This window comes from Triticum dicoccoides, chromosome 4A (genome assembly GCF_002162155.2).
Source record: "Triticum dicoccoides isolate Atlit2015 ecotype Zavitan chromosome 4A, WEW_v2.0, whole genome shotgun sequence".
Taxonomy (NCBI): Eukaryota; Viridiplantae; Streptophyta; class Magnoliopsida; order Poales; family Poaceae; genus Triticum; species Triticum dicoccoides.
The window spans coordinates 509,611,177-509,624,249 of NC_041386.1; the positions used below are offsets into that span (position 1 = coordinate 509,611,177).

At 45.1% G+C, this 13,073-nt stretch overlaps 2 protein-coding genes across 2 annotated transcripts in view; one reads left to right on the top strand and one right to left on the bottom strand.

Annotated features, from left to right (window-relative positions):
* The window catches only part of LOC119286456 (uridine kinase-like protein 3), a 12,890-nt gene extending 10,563 nt beyond the window's left edge, over window positions 1–2,327 (top strand). Inside the window, exons 14-16 of the mRNA XM_037565836.1 lie at window positions 1,179–1,261; window positions 1,724–1,914; window positions 2,056–2,327. Coding sequence (XP_037421733.1) covers window positions 1,179–1,261; window positions 1,724–1,914; window positions 2,056–2,065 — 284 coding nt within the window. The 3' untranslated portion in view covers window positions 2,066–2,327. The remainder of the gene's footprint in view (window positions 1–1,178; window positions 1,262–1,723; window positions 1,915–2,055) is intronic.
* A 1,006-nt stretch (window positions 2,328–3,333) lies between these two features.
* LOC119286457 (atherin) lies at window positions 3,334–6,577 on the bottom strand. The gene is made up of 2 exons (XM_037565837.1): window positions 5,508–6,577; window positions 3,334–3,878 (listed from the first exon to the last, which is right to left on the bottom strand). The coding sequence occupies exons 1-2, from the start codon at window positions 6,437–6,439 to the stop codon at window positions 3,812–3,814; spliced, it is 999 nt and encodes a 332-aa protein (XP_037421734.1). The 5' UTR covers window positions 6,440–6,577; the 3' UTR covers window positions 3,334–3,811.
* Window positions 6,578–13,073: the final 6,496 nt, after the last annotated feature.

Sequence of the window (13,073 nt, forward strand, 5' to 3'; positions counted from 1 at the left end):
CGCCGGATCTGATGTGGGCGGCGTGCGGCGGGGCGGCGGACGGGCGGGAGGTCGCGGGCGGGCGGGAACGGAAATGAAGTGGCGGTTGGGCGTTCGCGGGCGGCAGCTGGTTTTGGACCAGATGCATCTCGTGATGTATATTTGCATCGCGAGGTGTTGCATTTTACATCACGAGGAGGCCGCGGTCCAATTTTTTTTTGCATATGGACCGTCTGTTGGAGCAGCGTTTTTTGCCCCAGACGGTCCAAAAGTTAGTTATTTTTACATTTGGACCATCTATTGGAGATGCTCTAAAGGCTTTGTTGTTGTTGTTGTTGTTGTTGTTCTCTGGTGCTGTTCTCAGTCTAAAGGCTTTGTTGTTGTTGTTGTTCTCTGGTGCTGTTCTCAGTGTGTACTTTGTCTTGAGAGTCAATATATACCTTGTTGACCCTGTCTTGAGAGTTGAGAGTGTACACTTTACATATTTATTTGGATAAAGAGAGTAAGTTTCCAAAACCCCTTTATAACACCTACAAAGCCCCAATATTCAGATACCATTAGCACAAAATCATATATTTGAAATACACTTAACCACAGTCCAAAGGAAACTTCTGCACAACTTTAGTCTCCCTTAATTTAGCTAACAATTAACTTGCTCATTCAAGTGTGATATAACTGTCCAACTATTCTGTAAATAAAGCAGAACCCTTCCTTCAATCCCCTAGTCACAGCCACCCATCAGTTCTGGCAACTAGGGAACTTAGAAAAGCTTTGGCTTGGCCAAGCTATTTAAGCCTTTGAGCTCTTACCTGACCTCAACTTGGTTAAGCACGAGCACATGCTTGAAGTGAAAGCATAATTTTTAAGTCAAGAATTAATGGCCTGATTGGCTAAAGATAGCACTCCAAGATTTGTGAAGTTGATCGCTCACCCTCTCTCCTCCAACTTGAATTACCTCTTGCTCCTATAAGAATAAATTCATGTACTATTTTGATTGGCTGAAAGTATTTTTGAAAAATATAAGTTTTCTGTATTTCTAGTAAGTAGCATGCATCAATTGATTCCCCGTAACTCCGAGTCCTCCTATCTTTTGTTTCAGTTGTGTCACTGAGGGAAGGATATTGGTCAATTAAGCACACGTGCTCAACTACTGGATGTTAATCCCATCTAATCATCTTTTCCCTTTTGATCATTGCCAGGAAATTCAGCTGTTCAAGCTATCTCTCTTCTCTTGGAGAAGCGTGTACAAGAAGCAAATATTATATTCCTCAATCTTATATCAGTATGTCTTCTGAAGTCCGGAGTATCTTTTTTTCCTTTATTTGAGTATATCAGACATCTTGAATTCTTTTATACATTGCACAAGCAATTAGGTCTCTACAGGTGCTAGTTAATGACTATCTCTAGTGCAATTGCCAACCTTTTATATTGGCTCTGCGGACTATTGAGCAGAACAACGATGATGGCTAGAAACTGGTTTAGTGGGTGGTTCTCACTTCTGTTGCTGGCCTTTGGCCCTTTTCACTTTGTATTGACTGCTGGTTATGGTTTCAATGTACTAAAGCCGACCCTGGAGAAGAAATATGTTATTTTCAGAGACATATCATGTCATCAAGTGCAGTCTGGTTAAATTTCTCATTGTCGACATGATAGGGATGTTGACTTGCGCATTACATTTGCAGTTAGTACATTAGTAGGTGAAGAGCAGATAACTCACCACTGAAACTGTTTGCTGTTATCCCAGGCTCCCCAAGGGGTGCATGTAGTCAGCAAGAGATTCCCAAGGGTCAAGATTGTGACATCAGAGATCGAGCTTGGTCTGAATGATGATTTCCGTGTCATCCCTGGGATGGGTGAGTTTGGGGATAGATACTTTGGAACAGATGATTATCAGTCATCAACGCCCTTCTTCGCAGATGACAAAAACCGTGTAGGGTGAGTTTGATGTTTCTTTTGCTGTCGACTGTTTTAGGTCATTTATCGGATCCAAGCTTTTATCACTTTACCGGTGCGTCTGTGCATATCTCATCACCTGTCATGCTAAGAGTTAACCATTTCCCTCTTGAAACTGTGCAGGCTTTTGTGAGAATTGCCCACACATGCCACCTCCTGCCTATGGCATTATTAAAATTCTTTTTGAGAAATTTTATTTTTATATTCCCAAACTCTCGGATGTCAGTACTGTTATGTTCACTAGCGGAAACTGTATATCATGAGAACGTTCCAAACGGACATTCACTTGACATAAATGGCACAATATCATATTTTTCATGCACCCATACCAATCTCTTCTCCAGGCTCTGTTCACAGACTATTCTGTTTGATATACTAGCTTGTAATGTTTTTCACCTCTTCCCCATGATTTTGTTATGAAATACGGTGACTCTTAACTTTTGCTTCCGCTTCTTTTTCTGAACACAGTACAGACGCAAGCGCTCATAAATACGCGCATACACTCTCGCCTATCAATGCACACATGCACATCTTACCTCTGAGCATCTTCGAAAGATTGAGCTGGCATATCATCTTAAGATTTATGAAGTCATCGTACCGGCATATCATAAGATTTAAGAAGTCACTGTATGCGCCTTGTCGTTGACGGGAACGTCTTCCCTCATTGAAAGCGCATTACTGAAATTTTTGAAATAAATCTGAGAATAATGCGAGCACCAGAATTTGAACTCTGATGGGTTGGGATATCACTGTCCCTCTAACTATTCAACCATAAATTGGTTCGCAACTTTTGCTTTTGCTTCTATCATGACTGAACTCATGCGTGCTTACCATCTTGAAAGCTATTTTAGCAAAATATTAGCCATAAGGCACCTTACGTCGAGTTCTTCGAAAAAAGTTTCTCCTTAAGAGTAGAAATTTTGGTGATAGTTTTTGAAAGATTGCTCATGTGATATACTTTACCATGTTTCTTGAGGATATTTGCAACTGAAGATATAGATTTGCTATATTCCGCGTATGGTAAATTTTTGGTTCATGATGCTCGTGTATTTGCTATTGCACTCCCAGCGCAACCATAAACCAGTAATGTTTCTTAACTCAAAAGGCAGGTAAATGGAAATAAGAACTTAAAAGTTCCTTATCATCTGAGCTATGATTACAATCCTAAACGGCTAGATTCTGCTTGGGTCCACGCACTAGATCAATAACTAATCTCTCCATCCACCCTGTTTATAATAAAAAAGAGACCAATCTCCTCTTTCCGCTCTCCGTTTCATTTGAACAAATCATAAGTCCAACAAAAGGCGTTCGTATTTTAACCAGTGGATATCTGATGGGATCTTGGCATTGATCTTTTGGCCATTTGGTAAGTCATATGTCAAGAGAGGCAGGCCCACGAAAGGAGAAGAAAACTAAACAAGTGCCATGGAGCATCATCATCCTCCACACTTATCTGTGAATCGTTTGTTTCTGTTTGACTACTACAGACAAAAAACAAAAAAAGGACTGTATAAAAACATGTACAAACAAGGGATAGTACAAGCTAGAGATGTGACTGTCTGAGAGAATACAACATATATTCCTCCAAAATAAAGAGAAAGAAGCACAACACATGTGACAAAGTCAAGACTTCAGTGCTACCATTGTTGGATCTCATCTGCCCTCTCCATGGGCAAGATGTATCCACCTGTCCTGTGCACGGGCAGTGGTCACATCATGATCTTGCACCAGTTTATAGGCATGCACGTCGAGTCCTTTTGCTTCCATTCCATGAGCTCCATTTCTGTGCATGCATGAGCAGGTGTGCAGCGATTGTCGTTAGGATCGCCATGCCGGTGTTCATATTAGCTGATCGCGTGGTCTTGGCAATTGCCTAGTTTTATTCCTGGATGACCCCATTTTTGCCCTTGTTTGCCCCGAAGAAACCATAGCACCCGATTCTCTTTCTGCACCAGTACAAACGGGAGTCTGTTAGAGCATGAATGAATAATAATGTAGTTTGGTATGATCAAGGTCATGTCATGAGCTGAGTTATTAGATATATGCTCTAATCTCTTAGTGGGGAGATGATGATTAAATTACCGTTGCTTAGTAGGGCATAAAGCATTTGTGCAATGATTGGGATTCAGGTGAGAAGACGCTGGACTTGTGTTTTTTCAAAAAGGAACAAGAGCCAAAGTTGGCAATAGGAAGAAAGGCCCAGGAGATCCGTTTGATCGTAAATTAGGTGTGATTGGATCCCATGTGACTTTGGCCTAATACCAAACCTATACAACGAACCTACAAAGGTGTGTCACAATTCAGACACAATTAAGCAAAATCAGCAATCAATTAGATTATATGGGTAAATATGACAAGCCACACTTTTTTATTAGGGCCAATTCTTTTGGGTGACCGACAGCGCCTACTCAGCTTATACGTAATTAGTACTCCCTCCGTAAAGAAATATAAGAGCGTTTAGATCATCATTTTAGTGATCTAAACGCTTTTATATTTTTTTACAGAGGGAGTAGGCTTCTAGAATAAAATTTAAGGTTGGACTGTCAGAATAAGCTGGGTATGTGACAACTTATTTCTGCAACCACCCATAAGCCCAGAAGAACTGGCCCTTAGTAATGTCATGCCCGGAGTTCAAAAGAGAGCAAGCAAGCCTTTTTAGATCACTCCGAGTGTGCGTCCTTTTGTGTTCCTTCAAGGCTTGTTGAGCTGTGCCCTCAGCAGTAACCCTTTGTATACTGTCTGTACTAGACCTTTGTATGTGTGTGTGTGTGTTTGAACCTTGTTGGATGTTTGGCTCGGGCCGTTGTTTTATAATATAAAGCGGGGCGAAAGCCTTTTTCGGTAAAGAGAGCAAGCAAATCTGAACGGTCCATTAGACAGTACAAATATTTCAACAGCCCACGACCAAACAAATAGCCTTTTCTTGTACTAGGTACAATCTAAAAATGAAATATACCGGGGTTGGTAACAAATTACAAATATTTCAGCTCCTGTCGGTTGCTAAAAGGAAGTAACAAATGAGAAAGCAGAGAGAAGACTTGAAAAATTGAACATGTGAAGTCATGGCTCCTTGTGCCCAATAAGGCTGCCGGATACAATGAATTGACTGCTAAGTTGGGTCTGTGATGAAACAAGATGGACTTCAAACCACGACCTATCTTTGCCGTGTTGACCGATCTGCCCCAAACAAGTGTCATGACTTCACACTGAACTTCCAGAAGGAAGGCACACTTAAATTTTGGCCTTTCACTAGCAGCCTATACTGTAAAATTTTCACATTGACGTGTTTGCTGACACATGCTTACATCTGATAGTAATATTTTACCATTTCTGAATCTGAACTAAGATTTTTTTTGTGTGTGTGTTCTTCTTCCAAAATTATGTTATAGAAACTGGTAAATTCATATCTGGACAAGAACAACTAAGTAACTAGACCATAAACACAAGTAATTTATTAAAAAAATGTTATTATTATTTTGCACAAAAGATGAATGAAGAACAAAGTTGGTAGATTTTTTTATCACCGATCCAGAAGTAAAAATCAGTTCTAAGGAAGCAAGTAGAAAAAAGTTTACCTGCTCCTACTCCTGGTCGGAGCTTTTGGATCGCTGCCGCCATTTCCATTTCCAATTCCAATTCCACTGTTCCTGCTGGCGCTGCTGTTGCTGCTGCCGCTGCTGCTGCCCGCCTGGCTGAACTCGCTCTTCTTCCACCACTCCTCCTCCTCCTCCTTCTTCCCCTGCTTCTTCTTCTTCTTCGTCTTGGTCTTCTTCCTGCCGTCCTTGGCGGGGGCGACCGCGGCGGGCTTGGGCGACACCTTCTTCTTCCGGCCGCCGGAGAGCGGCAGGAAGAGCTTGATGAGCAGGCCGGTGTCCAGGCTCACGCTGCGCTCCATGCTCCGGCTTCGCGTCCTCCCCATCGTCCTCTGCTTTCTTGCCTTCCCCTGTTTCTTGCCACCGCTGTCGCTCGGTTTCTTGGCCTCGTCGTTGTCTATGGCTGCCGCAGGGACGTCCTTCTTGGGCTCGCCGCCTCCTCGTTCTTGCATAGCGACGGCGTACGGTTGGGTCGGGGGTGGCGGTGGTGGTGGTGGAGGAGGAGGGAGCGGGGATGGCCGGGACTCGACGATGTCGCGGAGAGAGAGCTCGTAGGCGGCCTCGGGGAGGCCGCGGACGAGGTCGAGCATCTCGCGGCGGTAGCCGGCGATGGCCTGCGCGCGCGACGGGGAGCTCCCGGCGGAGGCCGGGTAGAGCCGGTCGTGGTGGTGGTCCTGCTCGCGGTGCGCCCAGAGCTGCGGCGACGGCGTGCCGGAGCCGGAGCCGGACTCGGGCGAGCCTTGCCCCGACGCCTGCAGCCAGCGGAAGTCCTCCTCCCCCGCGCGCGGCGCCATCGGGTTCGCCGTCGCCGCCACCGGCGGCCGGGGAGGCAGCGCGCCCCGCGACGGCGACGGCGTCGGCGAGTCCCCCGCGAAGCTGAACTCCTGCCTCCGATGCACCGACCGCCTCGCCATGAGAGAGAGGTGGAGAGAGCGGTGTGGAAAGGGATGGAGGGGCGAGTACGTGGGTACGGGGTTTGCTTGCTCGCGGCGAGCCTTTTGCGGGCTTTAAAGGCTCCGTTGAAGTGGTGGTGAATTACGGCGTAGGTGTGCTCGGCGCCAACAGCACGCACCGCTGCTCGCAGTGAATGCGGACGGGACACTGGCTTTAAAGGTCGTTGCCGCCGTTGCACGGCCCACCTTTGCCAGTTGCCACGGTGATACGGTTAAGCAAGTCTAAGGGCATCCGGCTCAAAAAAAAAAAAGAAAAAGTCTAAGGGCATCTTCAACGAAACCTGCAAAAAACAACCCGCGTCCGGCCACGAACAAGAGACCAGTCCACGGCCATAGATGTGAGAGGTCGACATTCAATCACCGGCGGAGCTATGTGTTGGGAAAATGGGTCATGGCCCGCCCTGCACATAGCAAATACAATGTAGTATTGAGAGTAAATTAGGTCATATTGGTAAAAATAGTTGCCTTCTCCTTGTACTGGCCCGCCCAACTTTGTTTGCGTAGCTCCGCCACTGCATTCAATCGTAGCCGCATACATCCGATTTTTTGGATTTTTTTCTCCAGTCCGCACGATCAAATAGTTGTATGCAAAGGGCACGCAAGTTCAAATAGCCACATGCAACACTAGTTTAAAATTTAAAAAGTTCAAATATTTACATCCCAATATTGTTGCCCCTTTCACCGCCCACTGATACTCAATCAGATCTTCCTTGAGCTGCTCTTGAGTTGATCGGTATGTTGATGCATTTGAATAAACTCCTCAAATGTGGCTGGATTCTGGTCCGAAAGTTGGATAGGATCATACATGTTCTCAAATTCTAGAGCCGCGGCAGCATTGTCACCCTCATTCTTTATGATCATGTTGTACACGATTACACAACATGTCATCACCTCCCACAAGGTCTCCGGATCTCATTGTTTTGCAGGTCCATGAACAACTACAAAACGGGCCTAAAAAACTCCAAATGCCCTCTCAACATCCTTTCTAGCTGCTTCTTGTCTTTGGGTAAAGTGAGCGTTTTTCACAAAGGTAGCTCATGAAGGATAGATACCGTCGACCAAATAGTAGTCCATGTTGTACTCATGTCCATTGACAATATAGTGAGCTTTTCCTTCAATCAGCCTCGCAAACAACGGCGATCGTTGCAGCACATTGATGTCATTGTGAGACCTGAGCATGCCAAAGAAAGCGTGCAAATCCAAAAATCGTGTGATGCAACTGCTTCAAGAATGATGGTGGGCTTCTTAACATGCCCCTGATATTGCCCTTACAAAGCCTTCGGGCAATTCTTCCATTTCCAATGCATGTAGTCAAGAGATCCAAGCAAATCTGGCCACCCTCTTGCTTCTGAGATTGCCAGGAGTCTCTCGGTGTCTGCCACAATTGGTTCTCTTAGGTACTGAGGTCCGAACACCTCAACCACGGTAGTTGCAAACCTGATCATGGCATCCCCACATGTGCTCTCGGACATCCGTAGGTACTCGTCCCACGAATCAGCGACCGTGCCATATGCAAGCATCCGGAGTGCGTCCGTGCACTTTTGGTAACTAGAGAAGCCAATCGTTTCCACGGCATCCTTCTTCATTATGAAGTAGTCATCGTAGGATCGGATGCCATGGTGCAAACGATCGAAGACAGTCTTGCGCATCCGTAAACGTCGACGAAAATGGTCAGCGAGTAGTGCATCGGGGGCAAAGTAGTCGGCCATCAGTGTCAAATGCCCGCGCACCCTGTTGTAGTTGAGCACTCGATGACCCTTGATCGAGCCCTTGAAATTGAGAACATGATCCTCCGCACGCTCCGCGTCTTCAAGGACCGCCCGCATCATCGCCGTCTCATCGGAGTACTCCTCGTCTGATGAGCCGCCGGAGGACTCAACATACTGTTCGTATATGTACTCCAAATCGGAATCCATTGCTACAAACAAGAAGAGACAACTGTTTTTGTTGGGGAACGTAGCAGAAATTCAAAATTTTCTACGCATCACCAAGATCAATCTATGGAGAAACCAGCTACGAGGGGAAGAAGAGTGCATCTACATACCCTTGTAGATCGCTAAGCGGAAGCGTTCAAGTGAACGGGGTTGATGGAGTCGTACTCGTCGTGATTCAAATCACCGATGATCAAGTGCCGAACGCACGGCACCTCCGCGTTCAACACACGTACAGCCCGGTGATGTCTCCCACGCCTTGATCCAGCAAGGAGAGAGGGAGAGGTTGAGGAAGACTCCATCCAGCAGCAGCACAACGGCGTGGTGGTGATGGAGGAGCGTGGCAATCCTGCAGGGCTTCGCCAAGCACCTATGGGAGAGGAGGAGGTGTCACGGGAGGGAGGGAGGCGCCAAGGGCTCAGGTATGGATGCCCTCCCTCCCCTCCACTATATATAGGGGCAAGGGAGAGGGGGGAGGCGCAGCCTTGCCCCTTACTCCAAGAAAGGGGTGCGGCCAAGAAGGGGGGGAGGAGTCCATCCTCCCCAAGGCACCTCGGAGGTGCCTTCCCCCTTGAGGACTCTTCCCTCTAGGGTTCCCTAGGCGCATGGGCCTCTTGGGGCTGGTGCCCTTGGCCCATGTAGGCCAAGGCGCACCCCCTACAGCCCATGTGGCCCCCCGGGGCAGGTGGCCCCACCCGGTGGGCCCCCGGGACCCTTCCGGTGGTCCCGGTACAATACCGATGACCCCGAAACTTGTCCCGATGGCCGAAACAGGACTTCCTATATATAAATCTTTACCTCCGGACCATTCCGTAACTCCTCGTGACGTCCGGGATCTCATCCGGGACTCCGAACAACATTCGGTTACCACATACAAGCTTCCTTTATAACCCTAGCGTCATCGAACCTTAAGTGTGTAGACCCTACGGGTTCGGGAGACATGCAGACATGACCGAGACGTTCTCCGGTCAATAACCAACAGCGGGATCTGGATACCCATGTTGGCTCCCACATGTTCCACGATGATCTCATCGGATGAACCACGATGTCAAGGACTCAATCGATCCCGTATACAATTCCCTTTGTCTAGCGGTGTTTTACTTGCCCGAGATTCGATCGTCGGTATACCGATACCTTGTTCAATCTCGTTACCGGCAAGTCACTTTACTCGTTCCGTAACACATCATCCCGTGATCAACTCCTTGGTCACATTGCGCATATGATGATGTCCTACCGAGTGGGCCCAGAGATACCTCTCCGTTTACACGGAGTGACAAATCCCAGTCTCGATCCATATAAAACAATAGATACTTTCGGAGATACCTGTAGTGCACCTTTATAGTCACCCAGTTACGTTGTGACGTTTGATACACTCAAAGCACTCCTACGGTATCCAGGAGTTACACGATCTCATGGTCAAAGGAAGAGATACTTGACACTGGCAAAGCTCTAGCAAACGAACTACACGATCTTTGTGCTATGCTTAGGATTGGGTCTTGTCCATCACATCATTCTCCTAATGATGTGATCCCGTTATCAACGACATCCAATGTCCATAGTCAGGAAACCATGACTATCCGTTGATCACAACGAGCTAGTCAACTAGAGGCTCACTAGGGACATATTGTGGTCTATGTATTCACACGTGTATTACGATTTCCGGATAATACAGTTATAGCATGAATAAAAGACAATTATCATGAACAAGGAAATATAATAATAATACTTTTATTATTGCCTCTAGGGCATATTTCCAACAGTCTCCCACTTGCACTAGAGTCAATAATCTAGTTCACATCGCCATGTGATTAACACTCACAGGTCACATCGCCATGTGACTAATACCCAAGAGTTTACTAGAGTCAGTAGTCTAGTTCACATCACTATGTGATTAACACTTGATGAGTTTTATGTTTGATCATGTTGCTTGTGAGAGAGGTTTTAGTCAACGGGTCTGAACCTTTCAGATCCGTGTGTGCTTTACAAATCTCTATGTCATCTCCTAGATGCAGCTACCACGCTCTATTTGGAGCTATTCCAAACAACTGTTCTACTTGGAGCTATTCTAAATTATTGCTCCATTATATGTATCCGGTCTCTCTACTTAGAGCTATCCGGATAGGTGTCAAGCTTGCATCGTCGTAACCTTTACGACGAACTCTTTTACCACCTCCATAATCGAGAAAATTCCTTAGTCCACTAGTTACTAAGGATAACTTTGACCGCTGTCCTGTGAGCCATTCTTGGATCACTCTTGTACCCCTTGACTGACTCATGGCAAGGCACACTTCAGGTGCAGTACACAGCATAGCATACTGAAGAGCCTACGTCTTAAGCATAGGGGACGACCTTCGTCCTTTCTCTCTATTCTGCCGTGGTCAAGCTTTAAGTCTTAACTTCGTACCTTACAACTCAGGCAAGAACTCCTTCTTTGACTGGTCCATCTTGAACACCTTCAAGATCATGTCAAGGTATGTGCTCATTTGAAAGTATTATTAAGCATTTTGATCTATCCTTATAGATCTTGATGCTCAATGTCCAAGTAGCTTAATCCAGGCTTTCCATTGAAAAACACTTTCAAAATAACCCTATATGCTTTCCAGAAATTCTACGTCATTTCTGATCAACAATATGTCAACAACATATACTCATCAGAAATTCTATAGTGCTCCCACTCACTTCTTTGGAAATACAAGTTTCTCATAAACTTTGTACAAACCCAAAATTTTTGATCATCATCAAAGCATACATTCCAACTCCGAGATGCTCACTCCAGTCCTTAGAAGGATTGCTGGAGCTTTGCATACTTATTAGCATCTTTCGGGATTGACAAAACCTTCCGGTTGTATCACATACAACCTTTCCTCATTAAAATCGTCGAGGAAACAATGTTTTGACATCCTATCTGCAAGATTTCATAAATAATGCAGTAATCGCTAATATAATTCCAACAGACTCTTAGCATCGCTACGAGTGAGAAAATCTCATCGTAGTCAACTCCTTGAACTTGTCGGAAAACATCTTAACGTCAAGTCGAGCTTTCTTAATGGTGACATTTACCATCATTGTCCGTCTTCCTTTTGAAATCCATCTGTACTCATTAGCCTTACGACCATCGAGCCGTTCTGCCAAAGTCTACACTTTGTTTTCATACATGGATCCTCTCTCGGATTTTATGGCCTCAAGCCATTTATCGGAATCCGGGCCCACCATCGCTTCTCCATAGCTTGTAGGTTCATTGTTGTCTAGCAACATGACTTCCAAGACAGGATTACCGTACCACTCTAAAGTAGTACGTGTCCTTGTCGTCCTACGAGGTTTGGTAGTGACTTGATCTGAAGTTTCATGATCAATATCATAAGCTTCCACTTCAATTGGTGTAGGTGCCACAGGAACAACTTCCTGTGCCCTGCCACACACTAGTTGAAGAGACGGTTCAATAACCTCATCAAGTCTCCACCATCCTCCCACTCAACTCTTTCGAGAGAAACCTTTCCTCGAGAAAGGACCCGATTCAAGAAACAATCCATATTGCTTTCGGATCTGAATTAGGAGGTATACCCAACTGTTTTGGGTGTCCTATGAAGATGCATTTTATCCGCTTTGGGTTCGAGCTTAATCCTGAAACTTTTTCACATAAGCGTCGCAGCCCCAAACCTTTAAGAAACGACAACTTAGGTTTCTCTAAACCATAATTCATACGGTGTCATCTCAACGGAATTACGTGGTGCCCTATTTAAAGTGAATGTGGTTGTCTCTAATGCCTAACCCATGAAAAATAGTGGTAATTCGATAAGAGACATCATGGTACGCACCATATCCAATAGGGTGCAACTATGATGTTCGGACACACCATCACACTATGGTGTTCCAGGCGGTATTAATTGCGAAACAATTTCCACAATGTCTTAATTGTGTGCCAAAACTCGTAACTCAGATATTCATCTCTATGATCATATCATAGACATTTTATCCTCTTGTCACAATGATCTTCTACTTCACTCTGAAATTACTTGAACCTTTCAATAATTCAGACTCGTTATTCATCAAGTAAATATACTCAACATCTACTCAAATTATCTGTGAAGTAAGAACATAACGATATTCACTGCATGCCTCAGCACTCATTGGACTGCACACATCAAAATGTGTTACTTCCAACGAGTTGCTATCTTGTTCCACTTTACTAAAAGTGAGGCTTTTCAGTCATCTTGTCCATGTGGTATGATTTGCATATCTCAAGTGATTCAAAATCAAGTGAGTCCAAACGATCCATTTGCATGGAGTTTCTTCATGCATATATACCAATAGACATGGTTCGCATGTCTCAAACTTTTCAAAAATGAGTGAGTCCAAAGATCCATCAACATGGAGCTTCTTCATGCGTTTTATACCATTATGACTTACATGGCAGTGCCACAAGTAAGTGGTACTATCATTACTATCTTATATCTTTTGGCATGAAAATGTGTATCCCTACGATCAAGATTCAATAAACCATTCCTTTAGGTGCAAGAGCACTTATTCAGGTTTAATACTAATCTTGATGGCAGAGGGAGCGTGCGATGTTAGATCACATCAAACTTGGAAACACTTCCAACACATATCGTCAGCTCACCTTTAGCCAGTCTCCGTTTTATTCCGTAGCTTTTATTTCGAGTTAC